Raw genomic sequence first — 20,450 nt, forward strand, 5'->3', positions numbered from 1 at the left:
TCGGGTTTATAAGTCTGGATAAATTTAAAAGTCTTGATAATTCAGTATATTTTTCTAGTTGTTTATCATTTTAGTAAGATTCTCTACTGTGATAACATGTAGTAACAGATAAATTAGGGACCTGAATTATAAATTCAGACTTGAAGACCCTTGATTTTTTTAGTGGTGGTTGAGGTTAAAATCTGGATGTCATCCTAAATGAAATCTTGAACTTGGGCCGTATATGAACCAAACAAGAACCCTTTATGTGAGCATCACTGAGATATAAAAATGTTAAATGTCAGCTCCAAACCAGGATGAGAACTTTGCAACATAAGCTTATCTTTCTAGTATAACCCGATCTCACCACCACCAAATGCCACAGGCAGTACTGATGATCTCTCCAACAGCCCATCATAAATATGAAATTGTAATGAGTATTTAACATTATTCTTGTACCCATAACTGCTTGTAAGACAAAAAGACACTAATAATAATTCTGTAGTACGCATTTGAGTCAACTGTGACTATTTTCTTAATGAGGTACCAGATTGAAACTGAGACTGTTCAACCCTATGTTGAATCTATGCTGTATAAATTAAATCATAGGCTAAGCAAGCTAAGTAATGAAAAATGATAGTCTCGTATTAGATTTTTTGAAAGAAAAGTTAAGGCCTGGATTCATGCCTAAATTTGAGCAAGTGAATATTACCCATTTACTTGTCCACATTTCTTCAACAAAACCTTTCAAACTACACTACAGATTTTCCTGTGAATTAAATAAAGAGTAGAGAAAATTAAAACAAAATTGAAGCTGCTGAGGTATGGATAATGTTCCAAAAATGAGCACTGAATAAGGTGCTGACATGGAATATACTAATTTTCCAGGTGATGGCCTATCACACCTGGAGCCTATTCGGGGGAAAGTCAAAGAGAAAACTCTCTCCGACTTACGTGGTGCAAGATCTAGACATAGGGCCAATATAGTTGGAAAGTCATTTCTCAGCTCTCCGATGATGCGCTAGACAGGGGTTCTGTACCCTGACACACCAAAACCCAAGGGCATTGACTAAGTTGTACTCTGACTCAGGGAATTTAGGCGCCTATGAGTCCATCAAGTGGATCCAAAGCAGCAAGTTGGTTAATACTCAGCAGAGGAAAGTTTATCAGGGCTACCTGGCTGGACTCATTTGAGTCCAGTCTTTTCTCTCGCCCAGGCAGGGGGTCGGACTTGAAGGTCCCTTCCGACTCTACTTCTATGATTCTATGAAAGACCCATTGGTCCAAACTCCAGTAAGAAGCAATTCACTGCATTCTTTGCTTCTTTTTTCATTTCTAGTCAGGTTCAGCTTCTTCTTTAATTCTTCATACTCATCATGCTTATTTACTTTTTATATACACCCACAAGATCAAAGTAGCTTGCCAAAACTCAGTAATATGTACTGACTGATTAAAAACGGATTTTTCTATGAAAATTCCATAAAGTAAAATATACATTTTTAATTTGGATAGCTTGATGTTTGTAGAAGCCAGGATTTTAAAAGAATTGTATCAACTGGATTTTTTAGACAAGCTTTTACCTTTCTTTTCCAATAACTGTCTCCTATTATTAGCCATTGTAAAGTTCAGAATTTAAATTTTGGAATGCTTCTCCTAATATCTTACTTATGCAAGATAAGACTCTACATCTCAAAAGTACAGGCTCTTTGAGATTCCTGGAATGCCAATTTTATCAGTTTTTTGGAGGAATACAAGAAATATAGTGTGACCAGCCTTCCGCTGAGTATTTTAAACTTTAAGTTCCAGTTTCAGTAGCTGTAAACACATATGGATCAAAAATCGAATGTGACCGGGGCCAAAAAGAAATCAACCCCTTAACAACAAATCTCAAAAAGTTCAAATTTTAGCAAAAGATTTTTACCAGTTCTTAATTTATCCAAACCACTTTTCAATCTCTTTTTAATGATTGGTAAAAAGTAACTATTATTTAATCCAAAATCTCAACCACCCACATTGCCTAAAATATTTGAGGTCTGATTTTAAATCAGAATTTCATGACATTTGTACACTTCAAGTAACACATTGTTCTACAACAGAATTATCACGCTGCAAGAAGATAAATAGCTTTTTATATGAAGCTTTCATACCAAGTATTATAGCTGGATCTCTTCTTTTGCCCTTTTAACAATTTTAAAGGAACTTTGAAGATAACTAGCATGGATCCCTCGGGTCTGTGATCATATTTACTATTGAAAAGGGCACAATTCCATAAAGGTCACTTATCACTAGATCATCTTAATAGAAAATTTTGCAGAAGACTGTATCTCTTTTTTCGTAATTATTAAAATGTTCTTTTGCTCTAAGTCTTTACCTGAATGTCTACCCCAATAATTAGTACTTGATTAAACAATTCAGCCAGGCAGAATTATTACATTTCTTTTTCTTCTTTAATTATATTGTATCTGGAATTTATTCCAGTCGTCTTCCACAGTCTGGGTGCATCTACAAGTACATCCAGATGAGTGCGGATGTTTGTTTCCCTGGGGACAAGTAGCAGCGACACACCTTGTGCAGCTGCTACTTGTCCCTAGGAAATGCCCATACCATGCACACTCTGGTGCATGACAGGTTACCCCAGGTGGAGTAGGAGAGGCTGGGGCCAGCAACTATGCTAGCCCCAGCAGCCTTACCTGGGCTCTTGGAGGCATCCTGGGGTTGCAGCAGCAGCAGGAAGCCTGGCCAGCAACCGTAGCATGGATCTGGTTTTGGGCAGCATACAGTGTCTCCATGTCTGCCACCCCATTTTTTTTTTGGCATGGGATTTCTTGACCCTGGGATTTTTTTCTCTCAAGCAGCACGGGGAATGCCTACATGTGCAGTGTGTAGTACCACAGACGGGTCACATGTGGTATGGTACCACATACTGCATGCCTGCACTCATCTGGATGCAGCCTACACATGCAATTAGCACAGAGCAATAAACTCTCGTGCATGTCACATTGGAGTTTATTGCTGCTAGGCAATGTATTTACAACTGCACCCAGGACCACAGCACATTGAACTGGGTCAGAACAGCCCCAACTGGCAGAGGGCTCAGGGGTCAGCCTGCCAGCCCTGGGCTCCTCCAATTTAGGTCAAGGTGATGCAGAGAGGCTGGCTAGGGCACAAGGATGCTTCAGTGCTGCAGCTGGCAGCCCCCGCATTGAAGCCCCCTCATGTCCCAGCCTGTGCTGTCAGCATCTACATTTGCACTGCTGAGCACTAAAGTCCACCTTAGGATACCACTTGTGTTTAGAAGTACTAACCTATGGCTGAGTTAATTAGCTTCCTGCAGCCTAATAGGGCCACACATATAGATGTTGAGACTTTACTGCTTAGCTTATTAGGCTTCCTGATAAACGTCCTATGTAGATGTACCCTATTTTGTTATAAGGGGATTTTTTATGCTGTGGGGAAAGAAGTGAAGCATAGAAACTGCAAGAGAAACAGGACCAGGACAAGGAACATCTCAAAAACATTTTGCCTCACCAGTGGTATGTATACTAGTCAAACAACAGGCATGTACCTGCATTTCAGGGGCAACCGGTAAGAAGAACCAAGTGGAAGCATTGTGCAGGGAGATGGTACATATTTCTTTTCAGGGAAAGGAAGGAGGAACTTTGATTACTCAGCTGCGTGTCATGAAACAGGTAGATATGAAATGCCGTGTTGCTCATGATTTTTTGGTAAAGTTTAACAAGAAAATCAGCAGCATCTTTATGAACTGTAGAAACAGGTCAAATTTAGTTTAGATCATATAAATTGTATTGCCTTCAAAAGCTGTTCTCTCATATTGCATGTATAATGAAAAACAGTGCTAACTTATTCATTCACTGTTTTTCTTTGAATTTCTCCTTGCAGTATGCTGTCATCACTTGTGCCATAGAACTCAATTCCCAGAAGCAGTAGTTTCCCTGTAGTTATTATTTCCACTACAGAGCATGCAGAGTGGTGTTTGAGCTCAGTGCATTTGGGACTTGAACTCAGTCATACCTATTAATAGAAAATGTTACCATTTGAGGGGTTCAAGGCTGGCTGGAGAACTGTAAGGGTCTTCTTCAATTGAATTACACTGCATCACAATTAGCTTCAATTCTTCCATATGCATCTGGTATTCTGACGTCCATTTAAAAGAACAAAACACCACAGGGAGTGCATTAAAATCAAATACTCTCAAAACCTATGTCTGTATTTGCTATTCTGCATGTCTTTCAAAAGTGAAGAACAACTTTTTCTAATGGATTGGGCATTGGCCCTGGAACCAGGGGCCAAATGTCTTAGGGCATGTCTGTATAGCAATATGTAGAGGTAATTGTAATATGGGCTGGAATCCCTATGCTCGCTTAATCTAGTTAGCATGGGTGACAATAGCAGTGCAGACATGATGGCATGGACTTTAGCTTCTGTGTGCCCAGGGTGCATGGGGTACATGCTAAAGACCATTCCATTACCATTTTAACCCATAGTAACTAGATTAAACTGGCATGGAAATGCTAGCACATACTACAATCACACTTTTATTTGTCTGTGTAGACAAACCATTAGGGTGCATACACTTGTCTGTCACACCTTGTCTATGGAAACTGGAGTAAATAACTCAGGGTGGGGAAAAGGTGGGTGGGATCATGGTGGGGCTAGCAAATCCTGGGGTGGGGAGGGTTTGGCAGGATCGGGGGGCTGGCGGGTCCACAGGGGGCAGGTGTTGTCCATCAAGGGGTGAGGGAGTAGGGCAGCTAAAAATAGTCCAGTCTGGATCAAGGGGGGTAAGAGCACAGGGGGCGCATGGCTGCTCTTCCTCAGGTGTACTAACTTCACTTGGGCTTGCCATTTTTTGCCCAATTTAACCTCCCTGAATGCCTGTATGATTAGGCATTTAGATCTACCTCAGTAACTCATGTTACTATAAACCCTTAGGCACTGGTTTATAGCTGCTAATTTTAGTCACTGAATTGCAAAAAATGGGACTCCTAACCTTTTTTTGTGTTGCCAGTCTGCAAAAAGGATATATGATGATACCTATTTAATTCACATGACCCTTGGAAGGTTAACTATTTACTAGGTGCCTATTACCCAAAAGATTGTCTAAATCTCTCCTGAGCTTCCAGTTGGTACAAAAAAATATCACCCCCAAAAACCCTTGCCTCTTACTAGGGCTAAGTTGTTGTTGTCCTGGGACTCCCAGTATTCTTTACTTATACCAGCAGATGGTCTCAAAACACCACGCTGCATAGTCATTTTACCTCACCCTTGTGTAATTCCTGCATAGCAGCATAGGAATTGTGAATTGATGCCAAAGTCTATGAAGGACTTTGATCATGCATTGGTCTATATGAGTTGTAAGGAATGTTGTTATTACAAACTGCTTTTCTGCACTGTTTGAGACATAGCAAGTGCCACAATGTTCATCAAAGTGTTCCTGGAACTTCTCAAAGAGTAAATGAAAGCAATGTATACATCCCTAAAATGGAGGGAGCTCTTGATTATTTATTATGGGAAAAAAGATGTAAGTTCACTGCTGACAGCAGATATATTCCTGAAAAGACAAGAAAAAAAGTCTTACGTTACCCAAATCTCTGCAGCTTCTACTGCAGCTGGCTGATTTATATTTTTTTCTCTTTAGCCCTTTGAACAGGAAGGCTTTCTAGTGGAAGAAGATGTTTTTAGGAAGAAAAGTTCTGGGAAATATTTTCATTGTTATCATTGGTGGAATAAATTTCAGTGCTCAGTGTCTTAGGAATGCCAGTGGTAGCTATTAAGTCAATATTAGCACTAGTCTGCATTCTTCCGCTTTGAATATTTAAAATCTCATACTTCCATTTCGACAAAATTACCATCCATTTATTAGCTTAGGACAATCCACATCTGCAAGACTAGGAGGGAAGCATCCAATACATTGAAGAAAAGAATGTTTCCTTTCCCCTTGTACATGATATGCTTTGCCTTAGACCACTGATTTGGCAAGGAGTACAGGTTCGCATTTGCTTTTCATAGATTGATGGATTTAAAGGCCAGAAGGGTCATTATGGCCATTTAAAGGCCATTTTGATTATGATCTCCTGCTCTACTACAGGGACACAATACCCACCCCAATTTTTCCTATATGAAGCCTATAACTTCTTTATAAGGTAGGAACTGGGTGGATCTACATGAGATATTTACTGAAGAGCTGCCTAATTAGTTCTGCAGTAAACATCTCAGTGTCTACCCATGCAGCCCTATTAGGATACAGTAAACTAATAAATTCAGCCACAGGTTAGTACTTATAGATATAAGTATTACTCTGCAGCAGAGTTTTGTAGTGAGCAGCAATGCACGTGTAGATGCTGATGGGGCTGGCTGGGGCATGAGGGTGCTTCAGTGCAGGGGGCTATCTCATGGTTAACCCTGCACTGGAGTGTTCTCATGCCCTAGCCGGCCCCTCTGCAACACATGGATCTGGGTCAGAGCAGCCCCGGGCTGGCAGGCTGATCCCAAGGCCCCTCCCATATGGGATTGCTCCGACCCAGCTCAAGGTGCTGTGGTCCTGGGTGCCCAATTGTGGTCCAGGAACAATAAACTCTGGCACAATATGCACTGGAGTTTATTGCTTTAAATTAATTGCATGAGTAGAGGCATTAAATATAGCTTATCCTCATAAAAATATCTCAGCTCTGTTTCGTCATACAATCTTCCTACATCAGGGGTGAGCAATTATTTGGGCCTGAGAGCCTGTCACTAGCTGGACCCAGCCCCTTCCACTCCCTCCACTCAAGAACTCACTAAAACTCCTTATGAGGCTTTGGTTAGGCAGAAGAGCAATGTTTAGGAGCAGGACAAGTGCAATCTGCTCCCTTCAACCACTATCCTGTGGGAGGGGTGTGTGTGGGGTACATGGGGGTGGGGGGACATGTGTATGTGTATATTGAGGAATCTGCCAAGGAACCAGCTAGGGGTGAAGGGAGGAAGGTGGAGACATGCACAGCCGAGCTCGCCTGGTCTACTGCTGCCCATGCAGCACTCTGCATGCGGCTGAGCCCTTCCCAGGACAGCCACCTGTGCCTGCTGGCCCCAGCCCCAGCCCCAGCCCTGGCTAAAGCCAGTGCACAGCTTCTGGTGGGACTGTTCCCAGTGCAGCTTCAGCCAGTTGGGTGTTGCTTTGCTCTCCACACCAACAGCAGCAGGAGCTGCCTAGCTGAAGCTCCTGTCCCAAAGCACTCCGAGTGCCACTGCACGTGGGGAGTAGGGGTGGGGGTAGAGCTTCAGCCAGGTGGCTCCTGCCCCAGCATGTGAGTATCTGACTTCATCTCCTGGCTGCCTTCCACCCACTCTGCCTGCCTGCAGAGGTGGGTTGAAGACAGCCAGGAGCTGGAGCCAAAGCCTCACATGCTGGGGCAGGACCGCATGGCTGTAGGAGCCACAAGCTGGAGCCAGAGCCCCACATGCTGGGGCAAGAGCCACAAGCTCCTCCCCTGCCTGTGCTCAGTCCCCAGCCAGTGCACACAGCTTGGTATGGCTGGAGCCGGCTAGGTGCTGCTCTGTTCCCCTCGCCTGCAGTGGCAGCTCCTCTTCCTGCTCCTGCTACATTGCTCCAGGCAGGCAGGGGGGAAGCTTCAGTTAGGAGGAGCTCCTACTGGAGGAAAGGGGGGGCAGAGAACCAATGGGAACAGCCCTGTCAGATGTTGCATGCTGGCCGGGGCATGGGCCAGTGGATTCTGGCAAGAGCATTGGGCTGCCCCAGCAGGTTGGTCTGATCCCACGTGGAGTGCCACAGGGGCAGCCACAGGCCGCATCCAGTTAGATGGCAGGTCAGATTTGGCCCACAGGCCAGATTTTGTCCACCCCTGCTCTACATTGTTTCAATGTCTGCTTCCTCTCACTGTTATAATATTGTACCATCTTCTGAATCTGAATGTGTTGCTTCTCATTCCAACTACATTCCAACTTGATTGGATCAAAATGCATCAATCTCCTCCACAGCATGGCCTTAAAGCATGCTGTGCTTCTCTGCACAGGCTGCTTTTCTGAACCAAAAGCAGTGTAGTCATGTCAACTTCTGTGTAATAGTGCCAGTTACCCTGACCCGCATTAGACCACCTATGGGCTGGACTTGGTCGCACTGCTTTTAGGTTAGGAGAAGACCGATGAAAAGCAGTACTGCGATTTTAATGCAGCACTATCAGGTCTGGTAAGCTCACTGTGTAGACATGGCCTCAGTCAACTTGATTACATCACTCTTGGCCACTGACACAATCAATGCAACTGTAGTGTTGATTAAACCTACCTGTATCCCAAGAACTGTTTTAAGTGAGTCCTTTGTGTTTTAGGTAGTAGTTTGTTAGTGTTGCCATTGAAGTAATCTTAAGCAGACTTTGAAGTCAGAACCTCATTTAGATAAATAAAAAACATTTCCACCATTCTGGGTGGCTTTGCTTGTTTGGTTTGAGTGAACATTTTGAAAGGCATCAATGTCTTGGCAGAAGGGCCAGAAACCTAATTATTTTTCAAAATAAACATACGTATTTTGGATGATATATTATGCCTGTGAACAAAAAGTAAGAAGGCGTTTTCCTGTAATTACAAATAATGCATCCAAGATCATGCTGCTATTTGATATGCATAGTCACACAGGACCAAATCCAAAAGAGAGTTTTGGCATATTCCTACATGTAACTTTCAGTTAAAACTTTATTGCCCCTAAATTACTTAAATGGTGTATATGGTATGTACTTAAACAGTGAGAGTGGGGCACCTAAGTGTGGGAGAATGCCAAAGAAAGCCAATAGGAAATGGTGAAGATGGGAAGAGTATATGTGAGATCCTGTCTTTCTTTTGGACTCAGGTGCCTTCTTGCAATCCCATTTTAGGCACCGATGTGAAACTAGAATTCAAAGTCTGAAGCTCTCATGTAGGCTTAGTCTTATGTTGTCTCTTCACATACTAGCAACTGGATCATTATATTTTTTAAGAAACAGAAGTCAATGGTGGTATTGATGCATCATGCTGGATCATTATATTCTTTAAGAAACAGAGGTCAGTGGTGGTATTGATGCATCATAGCTTAGTGGTTAGAACACATACTCAGGAAAAGGAAAACCTGTGTGCTAGACCCTTGTCAGCTTCAAACCACATTTTCCTTTCCCCAAGAGAGTGCCCTAATCACCAGGGTGTGGGCTAAGATGGTCTGAGAAGATTTGCTAGCCTTATTGCTAGAGCTAGGACACCATGCAGGATGGAATGTAAGAGCCATGAACCTGAAGAGAAAACAAGAAAGACAGAGCCAAAGTCTGTAACACAGCGGAGAAGGCATTGTCTTGGAATAAAGGAGGTGTCTGGTGTTCTTGTCTCTGTTTCCATCCCAGTTTCTACATTTCAATCAATGATTTCATGTAAGATACATAAGCACACCCAGAAGCAAAATCTGGAACGTCAGGCTCCCTGCCTACAGCCTATGAATATGGCCCACAAGTTTCTAGCACCAACTGTTGTATCAGTTAACAAAAAGTGTTACATTCTTGTCTTCATGAATTTCTCATTTAACTTCTAGGTGTATAAAATAAAAATTCATATTAGAATTTTATTTAAAATGCAGCTTAGGCAGATCTATAAAGACAGAAATGTGTCTGGTACATTAAGGCATTTAACGATTATAGTGTTATGTCTGCAGATCTGGTTAGAAGTGGAATACAGGAATGCTTTACTAGACTGTAAGTTAAAAACATATGCTGTTACACCAATAGCTAGCTCCACATTTACAGCATCTTTGTCTTTATGTGTGTAAGATTTGGGGGGATTATTGAGGAACCACTTGAGACATATCCATATTTGCCTGTGTATTTTGACGTTGACTGAATAGGAAAGTCACTCTCCAATACAAGATCTAAGGTCTTTCTAAGCCAGCAGTGCCAGTGCAATTAGGATGTGTCAGTGTCTGTAGACAATGGAACACAGGGAATGACGTGGCTAGCAATGTCTCTAATGAGCTTTGCCTCCCTAGACTAAAAAAAAATTTACTGCTGAGTTGACCAGAGGTGGCCTTTGCCACAAATCCAGGGTAGAGCTTGAACTCATGCCTGCCACCACACACCTTACCCCACAAAATAGGTTAGTATACTTTTAGCCAGGAATTGCAATAGCTTAGGTAAGTTTCTGTGTAAACCACAGAAAAATACCGGCTATTTAAATGGTTGTGGCCTGAATGTCATGCTCTTGCAGGCTACTAAGATTTTTAAAAATATGCCAGCTTGGTGAACATTTCTCTTAATCATACATATGCCCAAAGTGTGAGTGTCAGCTGTGTCAAATAATGACCTTTGAGTGGGCTTGCCATGTAGAATTTACATTTCCAGGTGCACTTTTTTAATGGATTGCTAAAGATTCCCCAGGGATAGAGCTGCAGAAGGTATTTTCATAGCCATATCATGATATCTGCAACTTTCATGGGTCACAGCAGAAAGCCAGAATAATCGGCCTTGTATGCCTCATCAAACCACTTGGAGGAGCTGTATACGTAGGACTATGGAAATCTTGTATTGTCTGTGATTATACAACAGTTGAGTGGTCCATCAGTGTTTTTCGCATCATTTTTGGTAATAAGGTTGCTTCTAAATATTGCATTATGTATGGTTCAGCAGTGAAATACACTTGACCTTTATGTACTTTTAGCAACATACAAGAGTGAATCAGAAACAGCAAGACAGCATGGATACAGAAGGAGTGCTTTAAGATCTGAGCTTTACAAAAACAATATGGAAAAAGAAGGTAGTGTCAACACAAAGGAAAACAAAGCACCAAGAAGATAAGGGCAGGGGGAAAACAGTCAAATGAATTAATGTTAGCCAAGGGGTATATAACAAATATATCAGGGGAAAAGTAGACATGATGGAGAAAAAAGAGTTCACTGAAGTTAATTAATAAAGAGGAGCAAGGATGAAATTAATGATTCTGACATCTGAGGCCTTTGTACACACCACAAAATTGGCCTTTAAAGTGGCTTAAATGCCCTTTTGCACTGCTTTAATGGCATCGCTGTATGCACGTTCAGCAGCGTATTCGATTTTAATGGCGTTGCTGTTTGCATTCTCAGCAGTGTATTCTGCTTTAAATGATTTTGGTAGATAGCAAGATAAAACACATCCGAGGTACAGGAGTGCACAGGGCACTGGAAACCAATGTGCTCAGGGCTTCACGAGCCCCGCACAGCTCAGGGGCTGTGGGAACCAGTGGCAGTACATGCAGGCAGGCTCCACTGAAGAACAAGAAAAAAAAGCGGAGAGACTGATCTTTCTTTTTTTTCTCCCTGGAGCCTGCCTACCTGCCCAACCTATGCAGGGGGCATGGTGCTTCCCTCCTCAGCTTTGTGGGGGGCAGTGCTTCCCTCCATGGCTGTGGTGCCCCCTGGGACTGACCAGGCTGGGTGCCAGTGGGTGGGTGTCACCGCCCCCCGCCCCGCACAGCTCAGGGACCGCTTGGCCTGCCAGCAGCTCATCCCCGTCCCCGTCCCCCCCCCGCCACCGAAGAGGCAGGCAAGAATCAGGCCTCCACCCTTGTGTACACATCATGGGGCCTTAGTTCAGTTTAATTCTCCTTAAATTGAAGCAGTATTTTTAAAAATCCACTGTTTCAATTTAGGGAGAACTAAACTGAATTAAACCCCACCATTGAGTGTACAAGCAGCCTGAGATCCTGTATTCCCATCAATAAGAGAAAAGACAGCACCCAATTCTGACTTTGCACTTTATCATTCTTTTCACTGGGACTGCTTGCCGAATAAAATAGAATTAGAAAGGAGAGAAGGACAGTTTCTTATTCATATTAAGAAAGGGAATGATATTGCAAATATTTAAATAGGTGAGTAACTTTATTCATATAACCAGTCCCAGTCTAATGAGATTTAGGTGTGTAAAGCGATTTGTGTGCATGAGGGTTTACAAGATATACAAGTAAGGGCCAATTCAAATCTCATCAAAGCTGCATTGGCTTCTTAATAAATAAGGGACCCTATAAATATATACATATATATCTTTTTTTTTTTTAGTAAGGGCCAGATCCAAAACCCATGTTAAAATGATCTATTATATATAAACTTGATAAAAAGCAGATAAGCAAATTCTTAAAGAATCTGAACATAACTGTTGACAATCAACATACTAAAGTGTACAGGAAAATAGCTATTGACTATCATGCACAGTTCATTTTGAAAAATCATGAATAATTACATAGTTATCAAAAGGGTGGAGGAAAATAAATGTATGAAAGGGTCTCAAAAAGGATCTTGTGCAAAATTAAAACAGGACTCCATATTACTGATCCAAAATAGTTGGACATCATCCTAAATAGTCAGGTCCACAGAAATTATGCAATTTAAAATAAATATGAATTAATTTTTATTTTCTGTTATTTGAGCCTTTAGACAGTGAGGCATAGATTTCTCCACAACCAGGGCAGTGAGAAACATCATTTGCCTTTATAGTAAAAAAATCTAGGACTCCCTAATACTCACTTGCTTCCAGGAGCAAAGACTTTAAATAATACATCCTCCATTGGTAAAACTCAATTCTGCAATCAATATGTTAACAGAGCCACAATCAGTGATTTTCACAGGATCATATTGTGTATTTCATATTTCGATTTTTATAAAGCATCCAATACTATTTTCCTAAAAACCAAGTGGAAAAGTAAGGGATGATAATTCATTTTCAAATTTATGAGTTTTTTTGTTTAAAATGAATGTGAAATATGCTGTACTGAATCTTTGTGTTTAGCTGGTATCAAATACTTATAGTAAAAAAATAAAAACCCTCTGGTTTGCAGTAAAATTTTAAGAAGCATATGCCTAAATGCCTAATCTGAAAAAGTTCTACCAGATATGTGGAAACATACTCCAACATACACACATTCCAAAGCTAAAAAACTAAGAGGTTTTTAAGATAACTGAAACTCAAGAGGGTGGCAGGATAGTGGAGGATTTAGTTCAGATCAAACCAAAACCAATTTTGTTTGTTTCATGGAAACGGGAAAAATAAATAAAAATAATGTTGGGTCAATCTATAATTCTACATTCAACCCAAAATAAATATTTTATTTTGAGGTGATATACCTCTTGTTAACTATTTTCCTTTTAAAATTGCTATATTAATATGAACAATTAAAAGATTAGTTTTGAAATATTTTAAATATCTGAAATGATGCTTTACTTTTTAAATATTTTGAAATTAAATGTTTCATAATTTTTTTAATTTCTCCCCATGTTTTGGATGGAAATATTAAATGAATTCAGCCTCTAACATGGATACCCTAAAACTCCATTTCTTAGCATATTTACTGTTTGTCAAGAAATGTAGTCCAACTTTTTTCACTTTACTGTAAGCATAGAAAATCATAACTTGGCAGATCTGTACCTTGGGCAGTGATGGTGACATATGGGGTAGCTGCCACAATCAGGCCAGCAACACAGGCACTGCTGTTTTTGCACCTCTCCTTCCTTCCCTTTCCCCCCGCCCAGCTGCCCCCAACTCTGTACATGAGGCTAGTTTCTTGGTAGACCTCTAGTAGTTATGTTAGTGTATGCATGCCCAGGCAGTGCATGTTCATATGATACTTACATTTACATACCTACTAATTTAGGAAAATCAAATCCCAAAAGTACATTTTTCATGTACTTCCTTACAGTCCTAGATTCTGCAGAATACTTAAGTGTTCTTTCTTCTTATTTGTTAACAGCAAAATTTGGAAAGTAACCTCACCAACCTTATTAAGAGGAATACGGAACTAGAAACGCTTCTGGCTAAACTCATTCAAACCTGCCAGCATGTGGAAGTGAGTATTGAGCTATGCTTGGAACATTTTAACCTGAAATATTGATGTATAAACAGTACCTATTCATTTCAGAAATCTTTTAGCTTTTAGGGCTCCAAGTAGATCATTTTGGAACAAATGAAAATGAATGTAAAGCAAAACCAAAAGGGTGACAAACTATCAAATTTGGTGGGCTTTTTTCCTGGCAAAAATGGTGGGATTTCTTTCCTGACAAAAATGGTCTTGTGTTGCTCCTGTCCTTCTCTACAAACCTCTGTAGAGAAAAACCAAAGGCCATGTGCACATGAACATATATGTGTGTTTTGAAATGCCACAAAATGCACTTTGTGCACGTGATTTGGTTCTTGTGTTGCCAAATTTAGATATTTGGACGTCCCACTATCAGAAAAAAGCATGCGGAAAAAAATGTGGGGTGTTGCACATGGCAGCAGTGTACACCACCTGAAACTGGAGCCTGGCCAGCCAGATCCACACTCAAGCTGCTGGTCAGGCTCCACACACCTGGATCACCATTGCTGTAGCCCCAGAGGGCCTCTAGGTGCTGACCCAGCCTCTCCTACCCCACCCAGAATATTTTTCACTGGGCTAACCCTGTGTGCAGGGGTATGTACCAAAACAAAAAGCAGGGGCATGAATTTGTATTGCTACTTTTTCTCCATGGCAACTGCATGCCCCTGCTCATGGGGACATGGCCTAAGAGTTCTCCACATTCACTACAAATTGTCTATCTGTCCATGAAGCATAAGACCTCACTATACCATCTCTGTTTTTGTCTCTGTCTCTCTCGTTCAGTGAGAGACCCAAGTAAAGGTACTTCGTGTCCAAAAGTTTGTTTATATCCCACACGACCAACTACAGAGTTTGTCCAGCTAGGAACAGACGTTCAAAAAGCCTGAGCCTGAATTGATTAAATCTTTCCAGGTTAATCTAAGCTGGCTAGGCTGAACTGGTTTGTAACTGGACAGACACTCTCTCTGGACTGAGGAAATTCAGACAAATGCCTGCAGTTACTCAAGCTAGAAGCCGGAGGGGGGCGTGGAGCCTAGAGCAGCCTTCCCTTCCCTTGCATAGTGCTGGCGTGAGGGGGGCATGGCCAGGCCCTGGCAGGATCTCTGATTAAGGAGGTCTGCCTGCACCATCCCAGGCTTTTCCCCATTGGCTGCTCCCAAAAGAGCATTGGTTCTTTCAGTGAGACCTGAGGAAAAGTATTTAATACCTAAAAGTTTGTCTATATCCCCCCAGCTGTACAGTTGATCGAATAAAATGTGTTCACCCATATCTCAAAAATCACACCCACAAAAATCTTTGCTACTCAGGTGTCTCCTGGACCATGACAGCTACAGCATCGCCCTGATATTATCTATCTGTTGCATTTTTATATGTTCTTCATTACCACAGTGTCTGAACATGTCATCATCTTTAATGTATTTATCCTCTCAACACCCCCTTGAGGTTAGGAAATTATGTTGTCTCCATTTTACAGATGGAGAATGGAGGAGAGATTTTAAGGATCTGACCCACAGTGGAAAACCACTGGAATTTAAGTGTATTTAGGTATTTACCCCAAAATCTTTTTTTTTCACTAGTATTTCAATATTTTTGAATTGTCTAGGATAGGACATCTATGGAAGTCTGTGGAAAAGCAGGGATTTGACCCCAGATTTCCTAAAATTGAGTCTAGTGCTCTGAGCAACCTTACTGAAAAACTAATTAGTGCCCTTAGGCATAGTCCCATAAGTATACTTGATATATAAGAGATAGCACATACTTGAAGCTATCTTCATCATCCATGTTCCTTCCTTCCAACTTGTTTTAGGAACGTCATGAAAAAAATATCTCTGTCATATCACAATGTAGTGCCTTCAGCTTTTGATTGAGGCATACTGGAACAGTAATGAATGGTTAGAAGAACTGCTCATGCATGCCTATCAGTGGAAAAATTGAAGAAGTTTGAATTCAATCTAGCAGTTTTCATAAGTGGCAAATATACTTTAGGAAAAGACAAGAGAGTTGTTATAATAAGAGGCAAAGACACAGCAAATAATCCCGATTTATGATGAAACAATCTTCACATGGTTATATTCCATCATAGAGAAGAGACCTTTGCAATTAAGATTTTGCATTTAAAATAGTTTTGGTGTACTAAAAGTCTGTTTGATTTAACAGGAAAAGTAAAACCTGTCTTTCCTGTAGTAAAAAGTATTCTATCATATTATAGCACTGTTATAATCTTTTATACAAGGACATTTAGCTTTAAACTACATTGCAATCCCTAGGGCAACCCTGTGTTATTCATTAACATCATTTTACAGATGCCCGACAGACAGACAATATTAAATGTTAATACTGGTGTGCAGAAAGTTTTCACAATATTGAGATTTGTAACATTTTTTGCATATATATTGCTAAGGGAAATCAGTTTTTTTCACCAATATTGCCCTAGAGAAAAGTCCTATGACATTTCATTGAAAAGAATAGCTTTACTATAGAATTTTTAAAATAATTATTAGAATTTAATGGAAAATTAGCTCTGATGTAGGAGTCCATAAGATAGTTTCTAAAGTCTATGGAGATGTGTTCTTTATTAAATGTTGTAGGTTTTAGAATACCATCTATAGAACCCTGTTGCTTTCCTCCATATAAAATTCCAGGTTTCCATAGAATTTTTTTCTTTCCTTTTTAATAAGTAAATGAGGACTTACAGACTCTAATTAATATCATTGAATGTTTTTTCCTATTGAGTAAGCCCAAACTCATCTGCTTACAGTTGAGCATGTGCTTAAATACCTTGTGGACTTGGACCTTCGTATCTACTATGGTAGTTAATTCTCTTGCACTCTAAATATTGATACCCTGAACTGCCACTCTCTTTTTCATGCGCTCATAGGCATATTTTGCATAGCTCCATTGACTTTAGTGGGGTTTTGTGCAAATATGAGAGTCTATCTACATGTAGGCCTGGGACCTTTAAGCCTGGAGAAGCAGAGTCAGAACTACCTTAGTAGTTATTGAGAAACAAAGGCTATGTGTCATGCTCCTGCACCCAAGCAACTCTGATAGCAAGACCCCCATACTAAAAGGGATTAAGGTAGCACAAGGGCGCTTCTCTACCAGGGAACTTGTAAATAGCATGTAGGTAAACCCTGTAATTTTAGAACTGCTTTCCAGCTTCTTCTACCTTTTATAATATACTGCACATTCTAAGCTTTTATATGTAAAAATGGTAACATATTTCAGCATAAACAGATGTATGGTTGCCCCTTGAAGTTAATCTTACAGTTCTCTCCAGACATAAAGCAGTAGCTGGAGAGTTGGAAATGCATTCATTCCATATCTCATTCATCTAATTAGTCTAATTAGCATTTAAATTAACTCAATATGTAGAGATGAGTCCAAAACTCAACCCTGAAAGGTTTAGATCTGACTCTAAACTTTAAAACTCTGTTTGCCAGGACCAAAATGAAACTTTAGATGTGAATACCTCCTAATTTTGGGGAAGCTGAGACCTCTATCCAATATTAACCTTGTATAGCTTTTGTATCATTCTTATTAACATTGGAAATCAAATAAAACAAATATTATACTAACACAACATTAATTAAAAGTTCAAGAAGTCAGGAAAGTGAAACATTAAGAGTTCCATTACCATACTACTTTTGCATATTTTTATCATGAACAATTTGCATTCTTACAGTTAAGCATGTACAGTAAATTGTCACAGGAATGAGTCTATAGTGTTTTCTGTTCCATTGCTTTAGGTTTTATTTATTACTAACTGGGTGCATGTGCAATTAGCATGTAGCAATAATCTCTGGTGCACTTTGCTTCCAGGCTCAGCATTTAGATGTGCGCCCAGGACCACAGCACATTGAGCTGGGGCAAAGCAGCCCCAACTGGCAGGGAAACTCAGAGGAAGGAGGGGAAAAATCAGCCTGCCAGTCTGGGGGCTGCTCCACCCTTGCTGACTGTACTGCATGCAGAGGGGCTTGCTGGGGCACGAGGGTACTCTAGTGTGGGGCTTGCCATCAGGCACCTCCCACACGGTAGCACCCTCATGCCCCAGCTAGCCCCAGTCACTGTTTCCATGTGCATATCAATGCATGTACAGTACTATCCTACATTGGAGTTAATTCATTTACTGCACCCTAATACGGGTGCACATGTAGCCAGTGATGCTTTACTGCTGAGCTAATTAATCAACTTTAGAGTAAAGTGCACGTATAGATGTGTCCACAGTGCTGGAAAATGAGAGGAGCATAGCCAAAGTATTGTATGAGTTGCTGTTACATACTGAATTCAGTATTTTCTAATTTTCATGTGGTTTTCATTATGGAGCTTTAATGTTGCTTTAGCATCTTTTTTATTACAGTTAATTTAAGTACGATAAGAATTTTGCATCCTCAGGTTCTTTACATGTATATAGATTCAAATTTTGAAGAAGCAAGCAAGATCCTTTTCCCTTTGGTTTCAAATTTTTAAGATTTACACAAGCTACAAAATACATTAAGCTAATTTTCATATTAAAAACAGAAACATAGCTTAATGTTCTGACAAAGCATTTGTCATCATCAGAAGAAAGTAACTTGAGCATTACAAGAAAAATATTGCAATACATTTAAAAAGAATGGTGTGGTTTGTCTGTTTTGCATTTCAGTTTATGGTATGTAGGAAGAACTGATGGTCTTGAAAAATAAAAATGGTTCATGTGACTTCTGTAAAAATAACCTCATTTAATGGTGGTACCACGTTGTAAATATTTTATAGTTTGTCTGCTTTTATTACCCAGTGGAATGCTATTGGCAAATCTGAGTATTGTGATACTGCCACTGGTTCTGCTTCTCATGAACAAAGTTAACTGTTAATAGCTCCCCAGAAACTGATTTCACCTCTGGCACATTATTAACATTGAACCCCTCATGACAGAAGAACACACATTTTAACAATAGCAAGGGCTAAATCCTTCTCATCCTATGATTTTCTTGGACCTTTTAAACAGGATTATTTCCCTCGTCATTTATATGTATAATCCCCATTATTTCAACAAGAATACTCGTGTATAAAATAAACAGAATTTATATTCAAAAAGAGGTTAGATGGCATGTCTAAGTATTCTCTATACATAGATTTTGGAGTGGGCTAGCCAAAATAATGTTTTTGATAATTTTGTAAATACTTATGCTAGTGTTTAACTTTTAAACATAAGGTTTGGAACTATAACTGTAAATTACATCTATGGTCTTCAATATTTTCTTGCTCTTAATCCTTTGGGAAAGGTTGTTTAGTTACAAACACGCACAGCAAGACATTGATTTATATCTGGTTTCACTCAATCTTCTGAGTCATTTCCACCTTCAAAACAAAAAAGTCTTCATTTCCCCCTCTCTTACCACTATCACTGACCCCCCCCAACTCTACCCCACAGATCTTGTTCTCTCCCATTTGTTCTTCATCATCCTTACAGGAAACTCAAGGGCTGTCATGAAAGATTTGCTTCACTTTTCAGAATAGAATGGAAGTTGGCATAAACACTCACCTTTGGGTATTCTGTCCCAGATGGTTCACCCAATTGTGAATGGCTGTGAGACTGCTGCCTTCATACTGTTATGTTCTGCTGTCTGCCCCAAAGATGCTCCACTTGAGAAAGACAGTCCCATTCTCTCACCTAAGTTACAGGCTAGAGCAACCTTTTTAAGTAGGAGATCACTTTTGGAATTTAAAAGCAACCCAAGATCTACACCCCCACCCCAGCAGGTAAGTCTGTGGGGAGGGAAGGTGGCGGGGGGCAGATCAAAGCAGAGAGGAAAAAAATATTTGGGGGCGCACCACCCCAGCAGGTAAGTCTGGGGGAAGGGGCAAGGAAGATCGAGGCCCCAGCGCTAGACCTACTTACTCCCTCACTGATGGGGCCTTGATCTGCATCCCCCACCACCAGCAGTAAGTGAGGGAATGGGGCTGGAGCAGTAGCAGGCCCTGCAGCTGAGGCAGAGCGGGACAGAGCCATAAGCAGCTCATCTGGGGGATATGAGAGGGAAAGACATGCACTCCAAGAGGGCACAAGGGGCACGTGCCCCCAGATCTGCATGCAGGGCAAGCCAGGATCAGCTGCAGCTTTGGGCTGGGGTGGGCTCTTCCTGGTGGGACAGCCCCCCCCACCAGGAAGAGCCCAGCCAGCAGAGGCATTAGGAGTAGGGCTGTGTGGCAGCTGTAGCTCCCCCAACCCTCCCTTCTAGCGCTGCCACTGCCCAACCTGAGCGAGATACAGCTGGGCACAGCCTGCCAGCCCCAGCCCACAGTGGCAGCTGCCCCACCCAGTGCAGATCCTGAGCACATGGCCCCCATACCTTGGCTGTGCCAGGGTATTCCTGGTGGAGGCTGGGCTGTGAAGTGCTTGGGGTGAGAAGTGGCAGCACTGGGAGGAGAGTTTGCAGGGGGGACTACAGCAAATTTTCACGTGGCTGTAGCTCCCCTCCCCCTGTAGCCCCTCTCCCAGTGCTGCTGCTGCTGCTGTGGTCTGGGCTCTTCCTGGTGAGCCAGCCACCCCACCAGGAAGAGCCTTGCCCCAACCCATAGCTACAGCTCACCCCATGTGCAGTTCCAGGGGCACACATCCCCCGTGCCCTCCCAGGGTGCATGCCCCC

The 20,450-nt window shown here is 41.3% G+C and overlaps 1 protein-coding gene across 5 annotated transcripts in view; it reads left to right on the forward strand.

The window, feature by feature from the left end:
• MID1 (midline 1) overlaps positions 1-20,450 on the forward strand; it is a 395,248-nt gene that overhangs the window by 312,649 nt on the left and 62,149 nt on the right. For 4 of the 5 annotated variants that reach the window (XM_090063903.1, XM_090063886.1, XM_090063895.1 and 1 more), the window contains one exon: positions 13,717-13,812. The exons of the other annotated variant lie outside the window; for it this stretch is intronic. In XM_090063903.1, coding sequence (XP_089920029.1) covers positions 13,717-13,812 — 96 coding nt within the window. The remainder of the gene's footprint in view (positions 1-13,716; positions 13,813-20,450) is intronic. 5 annotated transcript variants of the gene reach the window in all.

Source organism: Crocodylus siamensis, chromosome 1 (assembly GCF_052110815.1).
Source record: "Crocodylus siamensis isolate JL-2025a chromosome 1, ASM5211081v1, whole genome shotgun sequence".
Classification (NCBI taxonomy): Eukaryota; Metazoa; Chordata; order Crocodylia; family Crocodylidae; genus Crocodylus; species Crocodylus siamensis.